Here is a 13,363-nt window from a genome sequence, read left to right as displayed (position 1 = left end):
TGTGAGCAAGGTGTGCCCACACCCTAACATCTCCTAGATGGATTAGTGCGTCAGACTGGAGCACGAGCCATCCAGGAAAAGACCGAGGAGAAAAAAGTGGGATTATCCTACTGGCTTCCCTGTACACTGACCCACATTTAATCCGGTGTCCTACACAGTCCCCAGTCAGTGCAGTGTGTTCACACACTGCAGTAACACCTTGGGGCACATATAAACAAAATAATCAGACACTCCACATGGTCACTGGAAAATAAGTTACAGTAAGGAGTTCTTGCTGTAATTCTTGGATGCAGAGGCTGAAATTAGGCCTGTTGTTGACAAACCGTGGGGCTCCTCTTTTGACCAATACCGTGCAGAATCGCCTCATTGGCCATTATGTTGTTTTTACCAAAGTGGTACTAAAACTTTGCCAAGACTCACTGAGATTTTGTATCTGCCAATAAGGTAGCAGTGCTTGTGGGGGAGGGGCTTTGGGGGACAGATGGGCAGACATGATGTGCAGGCCATAGCTGGCTAATCTTCCTTGGGGGAGGAGAGTGGGTGGAGCAGGGAGGCCAGGCTTGTGTTCGTTCTGGATTTTTGGTTAAGGTCATCACAGATGCACGGAGTGAGTGACACCTGAAGTCCAGTTTTCCTGTGGAGGCTGTTAATCTGCCAGGGAGGGGAAGACGGGAATAATGTCCTCACAATGCAACTGTCCTCCAAAATCTGCTGGACAAGATCATTTATGGATCATCTGAAGGACCATGTTCTGGATCTGGATCACAGCTGCTGATTGATGCCCTTTTCATTTGGTGATTATTTGTGAGCTTTCATTGAGGCCTGCCACCCACCTGCTCACACCGTACCTAAGGGGCGGGGGGGGCAGGGGGTCAGAAACAACCATTCCTGTGGATGAAGATGTCCTCCTCTCTGGTGCACCAGCGCAGTGGTGTTTCCAACTACCTGCTACACATGGTAGCCTACCAGGTGAGAGAGAGGTCCAGTCCTAGGCTTGATTTGCATGGACTAATATTAATGTGGCTAATGTGTAGACTGAAGGTTTGCGACCTGTGGTTAGATTTAGTCCAGCTGTCCGGAAACTGAATGGCTTACAGGTATGTTTATACATGCAGACTCATCCCCTAAAATCACTAGCTTCTACAGGTGTAAAAGAGGACCATAGAGATTTCTGTTCAGGTTTAGTTATGCTCACGGGCCGTGGGAGACAGATGCAGAGCAGATCCTGAAAAGTGATACATTTAAATAGAAATATAAACCAGCATCTGATTGCAGAATTTCCAGAAGTCATACAGAGCTACATACTAATGGATTGAGCTCCTTTTCTTCATGCTTACCCGTCATATTCCTTCTAGTTTAACTCTAGACAGCTAATTCTCTAAACAGTCCATGAATACAAGTAAATTCCTCATAGGTACAGCCATCTTTTGATAATATAGACTCATTTGGGACATTTTTCAAGCTGAGAACAGACGTTTGTGGCTGATGATAAGAAGTCTTGCAGAATAATGTTATCATGACCTGTAATGGTTTAATGGTGGTGTGGTGGAACTAATCAAAGCAGTCCTTAGTAGTCTCTTTGGATGTTGTTGCTGAAAGGTCTCAGAAATCGGACGCTTCCGCGCGGCACCAGTGTGGCTCTGGCCAGTCCTCAGTCACACCGATACTTACACAAAGGCTGAGAGAGATGCATCTGCCAGAAAAAGATGCAAAGACTCTATTGGGCAATTCTTTGAAGGGTCTGTCCTGTAAACTCTTGGAGATTATCTGATAAAATGATATAAAATCATCTCTACTTGTGTGTTTGATTGAAAACAAAACGCAGATATAACTGTCTGCCTCTTCATTTTTACTGTAAATTGTGAATACTTGCTCACCTCACAAAACACTGTTTTGCTTCAGGTAGCATGCTGGGATGTAACTGATGCCAGCGATTAAGTAACGTTAAATACAGTCTAAAATTACAATTGACTGGTAGCTATGAGATTGTACAACTCAGTGAGCAATCAATCAATCATCATTTGCCTAAGAATCACAATTTTCGTTTTAAAAAAAGATGTATATAATTCAGGTTTTTACTAATAAAGTTTTATTTGCCTTAAATAAATAATTGTAGGTGATTTGTTCATGATTGGTCACCACTGCATTCTTAACAATGTTCTGGAAGTTCCCTGGGTGGGGGTCCGGTGTGGACCCCCGGTTCCATGGTCCATGGGTTTGAGCCTCGAACCTCTGCCTGCTCTTCAGATATGTTGCTGCTGTGGACCAGCCCCCTGCTCCCTTTGCTGCTCCGGCTGCCCCTCCATCAAGTCTTCCACCAGCACACGCCTCATGTACACCCTGTTCCACGTCCTGGCCTGCACCGTCTCCTGCCTCATGTTCTCCAAGACCGTCTCCGAGGCAGTGAGCCAGAACGTGAGTTCCTGTTTTTACCTTCAAGAGGTGGCTCAAGTGAAACACTCATCAGCAGCAGAAAGTAACGATTCGGTGAAAAGGGAAGTGATTTTAGTACAGCGGTCTCCAATCATCTTTACAGTTAGAGCTATAGCACTGTGCAAAAGTCATAGGCAATCAAAGAAAATGATATTTGAATGATCTTCATGTTGGTGCAAAACTATGATATTAGTCTGTCAGAGTGTGTCAGCTTAGCCATTTCAGAACATCTCCTACAGTCACCCCGATATTTGCAGCAATTGTGCGAAACGCGCATGTATTTTTTTACTTGATCACTACCCCAACCCGGTTTAGCTAATCAATACCTCATTCAGTTATTTAACTAATTCAAATAATTAATTAATTGAGCTGATGATCAAATGTAACAAATGCATGGCAGGGTTGAGGTGCCCCTGAGGAGAGGTTTGGGAGCTGAAGCGGGTGGTGTTCATCTAGCCATCCACCAAGATGTCATTGACTTTCTGGGGAACAGAAGAAGTTCTTGTTAGGTTTTATGGTGTTACTGTAAATTTATACATGTTCTGTTAAATTGTGTTTTTGTTCTGAGCACAAATACACCTACAACCCAGGTAAATAGCTTTAAACATTTTCTTTGACTGCCTAAGACTTTTGTACAGTGTTGTACATCTGTGCGGATACGAAATACTGGGGGTTACATTTGAGACTGGGGGTGTCCCCCTTTGGTATTTTCTGGTGGGATTATCCCAATCAACTACAAAAATCTGTAAGATCATCTTGACGATGGTGATCGGCTGGTTGGATGCACCATTGTGGCTCGGATTAAATCCCCTCACCGAACATGTAATACTGGGATACAGAGTCGCCTGTATCTGAGATCTCGCTTGGCTTCTTGTCGCAAACTCTTCATCTGAATATCAGCCCACGACTCCGTCGTCATTACTGTCCCATTGAAGGCCGCAGGTGTGAATATTAAAAATGTCTCGTTCATTACGGTGAGTCACCTTCAGTAATGATCCAGCTTATCCCTCTCCTGGGACAGATCTGTTCCCTCAGTCACAGGTGGCACTAAGGCTCAATATGGGAGCCACGTCCTTGGAACGCAACAGCAAGCAGAGATAAACAGTGTTTCTCTTACTTTAGAATAAATGCCTTAATTACTGTAGTATATAGGCGTTTGAACTGGAGTATTCTCATTCATTTACTCTGGCCTGGCTCTTTCTGCTGCTGACTAAATGCTTAGGCTAGAGAATAGTAACACTTTATTAGTCTCCATGGGGAAATTCTGTTTTCATTTTATCTTACGCTCCATGAGACACACATGCAGGGGAGAGTGAGCTTGGGGTCACAGCACTGGGGCAGCCAGCATCCAGCACCCAGAGAGCAGGGGGGGGTTAAAGGCCTCACTCAAGGGCCCACCAATGTGTGACTGTTCTGTCACTGCTGAGCTTGAACCAGCGACCTTACAAACATATGCAGAGTGGTTTAGCCCAATGAGTCACACATAGCTAATGTCCCTTGTGCTGTAATAAAATATAAAATGGGAGAAATGTACTGGAATCTGAATATGCAGCAGTAAGGGTTGTGTGTGTGTGTGTGTGTGTGTGTGTTACAGGTGCCTTTCTTCACCCTGCTGTGTGGCCCCGCCCACGGGGGTGAGGACTGTCAGATTCTGGTGGGATACTCGGCAGTATACAGGGTCTGCTTAGGAACCGCCTGCTTCCATCTCGTCATGGCGCTCTTCCTCATCGACGTTAGGTCCAGCCAAAACTACCGTGCCCTCATCCAGAACGGGTCAGTACCATCTGAAGCTTCCAGTCCTTTTAGCAGTGGGCAGCTTCGCACAGCTTCTCCCTGTCACATTTCTATAGACCGAGGATGACAAACAGCACCGTCTTCTATGTGCACCTGCCGTTCTGCTTCAGCTCTAAAATCAAACTAAACTCAATAGAGTCCAGAGATCCCAGAAGTTCGTTAGTGTGCATTTCTCCTAGAATTCTGGATTTTTTTTGTCTGACATTCATCTAAAAGTTACTTACAGACGTGTGAAGAGAACATTAGTAAGTAACAGGGACTTTAAGCACCACCAGAAAGTCAAATGGTAGGGTAGGCACCCCCCACCTCGGCATGTTGATATCAGTCACCTGACTTTGAAGGCTGAGGCTGCAGGGATTAAGGACTTAGGAGCAGTTACTGGGACAACCTCAATATCCTTCTCAAAGCTTTTATTTCTGTTCGGGGGGTGGGGCTGGAGGTTATTTTATCAAAATGCACCACGTTGGTTTCAGTTGATCCCCTTCATCCCTCGCCTCGTCTGGACGGCGTCTTTCTCCTCACCGAGTTTGATCCTCATTTCCATCGCCTGCCCCAATCTTGCCCCAACTACAGGTTCTGGCTTTTGAAGTTCATAATCCTGGTGGCTATGTGCACTGCTGCCTTCTTCATCCCGACAGACTCATTCTTGCATGGTGAGTCACACACACACACACACACACACACACACACATTTGTATTCATATCTTTCTGGAGACCATACATTCATTTTTATGGGAAAAACCCTAATCCCAGCAATGACAACCCTACCCAGCCCTGACCGTAACCATAAGTAAGCAAACAAAGACTTTGGCCATTCTTTGAGTGCTGCCAAAGGGCGGCGTGGTGGTGTAGTGGTTTGCACTGTTGCCTCACGCTTCTAGGGCCTGGTTTTGAGCCCCTACCATGGCTCCATGTGTGTTGAGTTTGCATGTCGTTCCCATGTGATTGTGGAGTTTCCTCTGGGTGTGCAAGTTTCCCCCCCCACAGTCCCAAAACATGCTGGGGTTTATTGGAGTTACCATATTGCCCATAGGTGTGCATGTGTGTGTGACTGGTGTGTGTGTGAGTGCCCTGTGATGGGTTGGTGCCCCATCCTGGATTGTTTCCTGCCTTCTGCCCATAGACTCTGCCCCCCCCCATAACCCTCAATTGGATGAGCATTTACATAGATGGGTGATTGCTGTCGATTTGTAAAACTGAGTCTCCCCTTTTGGGGACTGAAAAACTGGTCCCCACAATGTCAAAACAACAGGTTTTTATGCACATGCACACGCGCACAAGACATACATCAAAGCAATGCCCAGATCCACACCTCTGTTTCTAATTCCAAACCACTAAGCCTGTCTGCATATTAGGGGAATCGTTTTAGTTTGAAGTTTATTAAGAGGAGACTTCTTTAAGACATGCAAGGAACTCAACAGATTCATTGAGCTGCATCTCTTTTAATATTTTCAGCAGTTTTTTTCAAATGCTAAAGCTTATCAGCCACTAAAGAACATCTTTACAATTATTAGTCAGACCGTGCCGGTATCCTTCATTAACGAGAGCCTAATCTTCCTGGGACAGCACGCAGACCCATCCTTGAAGCGCTACATACATAACTGTTATAGTCCTGGCTTCCGCACGTCTGAGTCAACTAATTATGGACTTGAAGATTAATGAAATGAGTTTAATGAAAATGGGGAATTGCTTGGGATTTCCGAGAGAAGTATGAGAACTACTGATATAGCCAAACATATTACGTGAAATCATGCTTTAAAAAATGTTTTTAAATGTTGGTGAAGGGTAAGTGCTCGTAAGCTTATTTTGGTTTCTTTTGATAGTCATTTGCGGTTCTGTCTCAGAGGTTTTGCTATACAGATGCAGCTCTCACTATTGAATAAATGATAGCTGTGGTGCACAATGAGTCACTCCACGTAAGGTTCTAGAGTGTTAGAACGTGGAATGTAGTGATGCTGAGGCGGAGCCTGGTGCTCGGCGGTTCTCAGTCTGTCCTTCTTCTCTCTGCGTTCTTCTTCCCCCGCCCAGCTTGGCACTACATTGGAGTGGTGGGGGGGTTGGCCTTCATCCTTATCCAGCTCATCCTCATCACAGCTTTCGCTCACACCTGGAATAAGAACTGGTGAGGGGCTTAAGGGCACAGCTGTGGGTACAGGTGCTTGGGGTCGGCTAGTTTGGGAGGGGTGTTTATAAGGTGGGGGCTAGCTTGTGGGTTTGTGGGAAGGCATAGAAAATACACAATACATCATCATAGCTTATATTATATATATATTTTGTATATGTGTATTTTGTATATGTGTGTGTGTGTATATATATATATATATGAGCAGAACCCAGATAATATTAAGGGTCTCTGTTCCTATGGCTGCACTGGGAGATCTTCCCAGCTAACGTGTCACCTGCTGCCCCCCCCCCAGGTTAACAGGCGCTGCCAAGAACAAGTGCTGGTATGCAGCCATCATGCTGGCCACCCTTCTCTTCTACGCTGTCGCCGCCTCCGCCTTCAACTTCATGTACAAGTACTACACGCACCCGGCGGCCTGCTATCTCAACAAGGCCCTGCTGTGGACCAACCTGGGCCTCTGCGTCCTCATGTCCTTCCTCGCCGTCACGCCCTGCGTACAGAGGAGTGAGCGCCCCCTGCTGTCTCTACACACACACAAATGCATTACCTAAGGACTCTCGTTTTACGGAAATGAAGAATTTGCAGCCGTTCAAAAATCATACATGAAAAACAAACTGAAGAACATTGTGTTGTTATGCAGACACTTATGAAACCTCATATTTATTTTGTGTGCACCCCCCTGAAGTCATGCTCAGTAGTTTCTGACATATAGTTTCCACAAAGACATTAAAACATTTACATACATTCAACCATAATGACTTATGGGGACTTATGAGGCTGATTCGTTTGGGTGGACAGCACACAAACCTCCACATTACATCCTTTTACTCTCCACATATCACTTAACTCCATTCCTGTCATGGACCCAGACAGGTTTGGTGCGGGAACGTGGCATGACACGGGCACAAAAAAGGTGGACGACCCACTGGCGGCTCCAAGAACGACAACGGGGTTTATTAAACACTACGGACACAGCAAAGGACCACGAGGGGACAAAGACTAAAGGGGATTAACAAAGACTAAATAACAAAAACCAAATACACATCTAACTCAGGGAATAATAATCAAGCACAAACAACAGAACCTTCACAATAAAACTTCAAACATCTAGCAACAACAATGAACCACTGGGGAACTGTACAGAAGCAGGAACTAAAATACTAAGGGGTAACGAGACTAACACAGGACAGGTGAGACTAATTAACAAAGACAAGGGAAACAGGGCACAGATGAAACTAATAAACTCAAAGGAACTAAAAACAGGGAAACTAAGGATTAACCAAGGAAAAATACTAACTAACACTGGGGAATTACAGACAGGTAAAGACACAAGCAGGGGCACAAGGAACAAAACCAAAAACCAAATACAAAATCACCAGATACAAGAACTACTCAAGTAAAAAACTCAAATGAAACACTAGGGAGCAAAATACAAAAACAGAGGAGACAGGATTCGATCACAGGACAAGGATCACAGGCAACCACATGCTCAACACATTGAGCCACATGACCAGACAGGTAACAGGGGAGAACACAGACTAACACGAAGGACGGGATGACCAGCGACACCTGCTGGCCAAACGGGGAAGGGACACAGAGTGGGACCACAGGGGTTGACCCAGACACATTCCCTGTCCAAGCCACTCAAACATCCCACCTAACCTTGTCTTCCTTAGGTACTTTTGAGGGCTACATCTGCTAATGAGATTCATTAATCCCAAAGTGTTCCCACATTCCACTGTTTCTATGCCTCAGAGTCATTCACTATTACAGACCCCCAGTCCCATTGCACCCCCTCGCCTGCTGACCTGCTCCCATCTCTGGTATCGCCAGGGCAGCCTCGCTCCGGCCTGCTGCAGGCGTCCATCATCAGCTGCTACGTCATGTACCTGACCTTCTCGGCGCTCTCCAGTCGCCCCCCAGACACAGGTACCATGGCCTGGGAAGTTATTCGCTCCCAGCAGGCTTCCCCTCTTCCTGTCGACTGCTAGCATTTGAGAGAGGAAGAACCGGCTTAGCTATATTTGTATTTTGTGTCTGTAGTAGTGTACGAGGGTACAAATATCACCGTGTGTCACCCCAACGTGAGCCAAGATGGCATCCAGAAGGAGGGCAATGCTGTGGCCATTATTGGGGCGGCTATCATGTACTGCTGTGTGCTGTTTGCCTGGTGGGTACCCCGACACACAGTGAAGCAGGGTTAGTCTGACTCAAAGGCTGATGTGTCCCATGAAACCAATTTTACCCCCTTCATCCATTCAGCAACGAGGCCTCCTACCTGGCTGAGATGTTCGGCCCTTTTTGGATGATCAAAGTTTATCGTTACGAGTTCAAGGTAAACATCCTCGGCAAGTGGTCGTTGTCATTCCGCCTGTAGGCCATGGGGATGTCCTCCTAATGTCATAAATCCTCCTCCCTTTATAGAAGGCCACCTGCTGTTTCTGCTACCTAGAAGAACCAGTGGCTCAGGAACCAGGTAAGACTAGGCATTTGTAGAAATTTCTGGAATTGCTTGCTTTATGACCTAGATTTGCTTTTATTGTCTATCTACGGCATTCCACCGCTATGTCCCGCCCTAAAGGGCCGTTGTCTCGCTCCTCTGCAGCTGTGGTGTTTGAGGTGGATGAAGGTTTTCAAGGGAGACAGAGGGTCATTCACAACGAGAACCAACGGGTCACCTACAGCTACTTCTTTTTCCACTTCGTGTTCTTCCTGGCATCTCTCTATGTGATGATGACCCTCACCAACTGGTTCAGGTGGGTATGTCCCTCAGGCTGTGAGGCACCGCACACAAGAGCAAACATGGATAACTCGAGGTTCTTTTATAGACTCAGGGTTTGAAGGGTTATCCTGCCAATTTTTATGGGATTTAGGTGTGAAACAACCTTGTTTTCTGTAGACTGTATATTACTGGTGCCCCTGGCTGTGTGTCTGGAATGTTCTCTGTATGTTCATGTACGTTTTCTCCTGCAATCAGGAGAAGCCATGCATCAAACCATGCATTCTGAAGGATCTCTAAATTGCCCACGATGTGTGATTGTGTGAATGTGTGCTTGGTGATGGACAGGCCTCCCATCCATGGTGTCCCCTGCTCGTTCCAAGTTCACTGTGACCAGAGGTGGACAATTCAGGTCCAGAGAGTAAAAGGGCCAGATCAAGACTTTTACTCTCTGAACCTGAACTACCCACCTCCGACTTTGATGTTGCACTGGACAAGCAGTCTTGACGACACGTGGATGATGTAGAGTCCTGTTAGTAAGTTGATGTAGCAGTAGTGCAGTGGTTGCAGACATGGACTGAAGATCCCTATGAGAACATCTGCTATTTGACACGAGAGCAGCACACTTAAGGCCATTGCATACCAAGTCTGTACTTTTCGACTGAAAGTATCGCATATTTAAAAATAAATATTACCTCAGGTTGTGTCGATTCTCCATGCTCAAATTCTCCATGCTCTTGATGCCTTCTCAGGACAAGAACCTCCACATTACATCCTCAGGTTCTCAGAGGATAGAAACATTTTTTTCCTCTTTTTTTTCCCTCTCAGAAGACGTGAAAGGACCACAAAATCATCCTCACTGCTTGACGAGTCTGTTTTGTCTTATATTGTGAATTTTCGCTATTATAAAATAATAAAACGCATCGGACTCAGTGGGCAAGGTTTCTGTGCATAAAGATATTTATCAGATGACGCATTAGAAACACACATACAAAAAATATGGACTTGGTGTGCAGTAGCCTTTAACCTGAATTGTTCTTGTTAAATACCCAGCTGGTGGAACTCTGGCTGCAGGTTTTGGGTAAGATCCACGCCTCGTCTGCCCCCACAGCTACGAGTCGGCCGTGCTGGAGACCACTTTCACCCAGGGCAGCTGGTCCACCTTCTACGTGAAGCTGAGCTCCTGTTGGGCCTGCGTCCTGCTGTACCTGGGACTGCTGCTGGGTCCTGTGTGCTGCAGCCAGCCTGGGCGGGCCCCACGGCCTCGCCGCATACGAATCCGTGGGCGCTCCGCAGCCCAGTGCCGCATAGCCGTCAGCGTGTGAATATGCGGCCAGCGGGCGGAGCTACAGCGGGGACGCGGGCTCGTCGTGCGTGGAGGTGACGCCACGGAGTCACGTAGGGCGTGCGTGGCAGTGGCCATGTACAGCGAGAGAAAAAGAGAGTGGGTGGGATGCAGGGTGCCTGCGCACACCCAAGGGCACTGCGCAGAAACTGGGGTCACTGCGCAGCTGAAGCAAAGATGGATGTCGTATGAGTGAGCTGCTGGGTCAGTCCTATTGCAGGCTGTGTGCAGCTCTGGGGCACCGAGCGCTGTAGGGTGCCCAAGCCTGAGGAATCACGTGACATTAATGTGTTTATCGCTCACTGATGCTGCTGCTGTGTTACACTCACATCACTGTTATAAACTGTATCTCCGCAGTGATTTACTCTGACACAAACAGTTACAATGTAGCTCCACTGTGTGCATCCCCGAACTTTGCCTTTCAGGAGGTGAATTTTTTAAACATTACTAATGTTTAAAAATTAGATATTGATTGTCAGAAAACTATTAAACTTGAATGTAAATATGAAAAAGATTACATTAATCCTGTGATATTATAAATACATGGCAAAACATGTGTCTTAAATAAAGGGAGTAGAATGCTGGAGGTATAACAGTAATGATCTTTCAGACTCATTGTTTTTCTGATTGGATGTCTTCTGATTGGCTGTTTTCTGATTAGCTGTCTTCTGATTGAAACTGCCTCCCCTACTGCAGTTGGTCATATTAAAAGTTCTTAATTTTAATTCCAACCATCCATCCATTATCTGAAACCGCTTGGGTCCGGAGCCTATCCCAGAGGCCAAGGGGAACAAGGCAGGGAACAACCCTAGATGGAGCGCCAACCTCATTTTAATTCTTACTATATAAAAATTTGACCTGAGCAAGTTCATTTGAGGCACCGGTATCTGTTTCTGAACTATAAGCTGTTCATCTGAGGTTTTAGGAGGTATTAAGGAGAGTATTGTGTGGCCAGATCGTGGAATCTAGCTTTCTTTTTCTGGCTGTTGCCCCAAATTGCCACAAGGCAGCGCAACAAGACTCTTCTTCCTGGGCAAGAAAGCTTAGCATCAGGCTCCAAGAAGACGTGGCTAAGCATGCACTTTACAATGGTGTGGGGCCAAGCGATCGGCAAGTACTGGCGGCCTTCCTCCAGCAGGGGGCAGCATTGCATGCCAGGCACTCAAAAAACTCCAGCTGTGTTTAGCCATCAATCTTGCACAGTAACAACAGGCAAATAACGAGAAAGAAATGGGTACATTGCTGGAAAGCTCAAGAAAAAGTGCATTTCTGGATGAGCGGCGCGAGATGCTTACTGCACAAAATGCTTATGGCAGCGAACTTCAAATCCTGGAAATCCATGGATCCTGGGAAAACTCCACACAGCTGGTGGGCCAGCTGGTCAGGTAAGGGGGTGGGGGGCATGTAGAACTGTGTCCCAGTTCAATCAGATGCACAGGGAGAGAGAAGTAGGGAGGTGGTGTAGAGGTTTCAGAAAAGCAAAGAGAGAGAGAGAGAGAGAGAGCACTTTTAGTACATTGCTATTAGCCAGCAGAGCTCCAGCATAAGCCTGACACTGAATACTGGGACAGGAACTACCAGTCAGGCAGCGAGAATAGCTCTCAGCGTGTGATGGGCACGACAGGAGCCGTAAGCACAAGGTGGGCGAGCGCTCACTGGGCCTCCGCCCCCTTTTAGGGAAACATGCTATGGCTACACAGCCACAATGTATGAAAATGCAGGACACACACTCTCAGAAACACAGAGACATAAATAAAACACCCCGTCGCTCCAGGGTATAGATATAATCTGCGTGAGAGCCGCGTGGGAGACGAGTCATAACTTAGAGCAAACAAACGACACCTCCCAATCCAAAGCCCCCAATCGATGTAGCACATACTCGTTTTGTATTTATGTGTTCACACATTTCTACAGATAAAGCAGTCTGACACAACCCACAAAGAACAGACAGACATTAGTAACTGAATGAGGAAGAATCCTCAAAATGTGAGTAAATCTGTGCCTCAAGTAGAGAGACCATTGAGAGCTTTGGGTTGCTGCATGTGAATGATCAGTGGTGGGACCTGATCTTCAGCTTTGAGCTCCGAGGAGGGAGCTGCGCCTGGGCTGTTGGGAGGTGGAGGAGGTGGGGAGGAGGTGGCATGGCGGCTTTGAGGAGTTTCTTATGCTCAGTGTTAATTAGCAGTCCAGGGAAAGTCTAAAAACTTTCCTCCCTAAAGATCACTGAAAACTCCACATGCATACTGTAAGCTATTTGGGCAGCTGGTAGTATAGCTTTAAGGGCTTGAAGGTTGCTGGTACGACTATCAGAAGCACGTTAAGTCTTGGTACCTAAACTGAACTGCTCCGGAAAAATATCCAGCAATATACTTGAGGAAAAATGCAACTGGTGTGGATAAAAACATTTCTATAGCTGCTGTACTTAGCCGGCCCTGGTAGCGACTCTGTACTGAACCACCCTAAGTGACCCCTGACTGTCCGTATGAATGTGTCTGAAGTTCTCCTGATGTCACAGCACAGGAGGTAAGATCCAACCTCCTCCAGCTCATTCTCACCTCCCGCTCCAGTGTGCTGAAGAAAATGATGTGCTGACCAGAACCGAAAAGGACCTTTTAAAAGTTACGGCCGCTTGGAGAGAGTTAGCCGAACTTCAGGGCCCGTGAGTCATCGCTTACAGGCCGAAGCGACTCCAGGGGCAGGGAGCCCCCACCTTTGGAGCCCCCACCTTTGGAGACGGCACACGCTCCAGAGACACCGGCGGACTCAGCAAGGCCAGAGGTAGAGAGCCCGACAGCCTTCAGCAAAACACATGAAGAATAAACGGTCTCAGTTAATTAGCTCTGTAGTCAAGAATCCCAAGATGGTAGTGGACAGTCAAAGGTCACATAGTGCAAGGAATGCTGACCCCCAGATCAGATAATAAGTCACATCAGATGTTCAGCTCAAA

The 13,363-nt window shown here is 46.6% G+C and overlaps 1 protein-coding gene across 1 annotated transcript; it reads left to right on the top strand.

Moving 5' to 3' along the window:
- The first annotated feature begins 900 nt into the window (after window positions 1-900).
- On the top strand, window positions 901-10,897 carry serinc4 (serine incorporator 4). Its single transcript, XM_023843096.2, has 12 exons — window positions 901-969; window positions 2,248-2,415; window positions 4,028-4,206; window positions 4,801-4,880; window positions 6,256-6,349; window positions 6,645-6,856; window positions 8,186-8,281; window positions 8,396-8,522; window positions 8,615-8,687; window positions 8,777-8,828; window positions 8,958-9,108; window positions 10,183-10,897. Exons 1-12 carry the CDS (start codon window positions 901-903, stop codon window positions 10,394-10,396), a joined length of 1,515 nt encoding a protein of 504 aa, XP_023698864.2. The 3' UTR covers window positions 10,397-10,897.
- The last annotated feature ends 2,466 nt before the right edge of the window (window positions 10,898-13,363 follow it).

The sequence above is a fragment of the Paramormyrops kingsleyae genome, chromosome 13 (genome assembly GCF_048594095.1).
Source record: "Paramormyrops kingsleyae isolate MSU_618 chromosome 13, PKINGS_0.4, whole genome shotgun sequence".
Lineage (NCBI taxonomy): Eukaryota > Metazoa > Chordata > Actinopteri > Osteoglossiformes > Mormyridae > Paramormyrops > Paramormyrops kingsleyae.
The sequence above is the reverse complement of the archived record's forward strand: the minus strand, read 5'-3'. Positions and strand labels throughout refer to the sequence as shown.

Excerpts from the sequence above, each read along its gene's own strand:
- serinc4 (XM_023843096.2), top strand. The coding sequence starts at position 901 with ATGTCCTCCTCTCTGGTGCACCAGCGCAGTGGTGTTTCCAACTACCTG. Across the intron at positions 6,350-6,644 it reads CACACCTGGAATAAGAACTG|GTTAACAGGCGCTGCCAAGA; the intron begins GTGAGGGGCTTA and ends CCCCCCCCCCAG. Across the intron at positions 8,523-8,614 it reads TGCTGTGTGCTGTTTGCCTG|CAACGAGGCCTCCTACCTGG; the intron begins GTGGGTACCCCG and ends TCATCCATTCAG.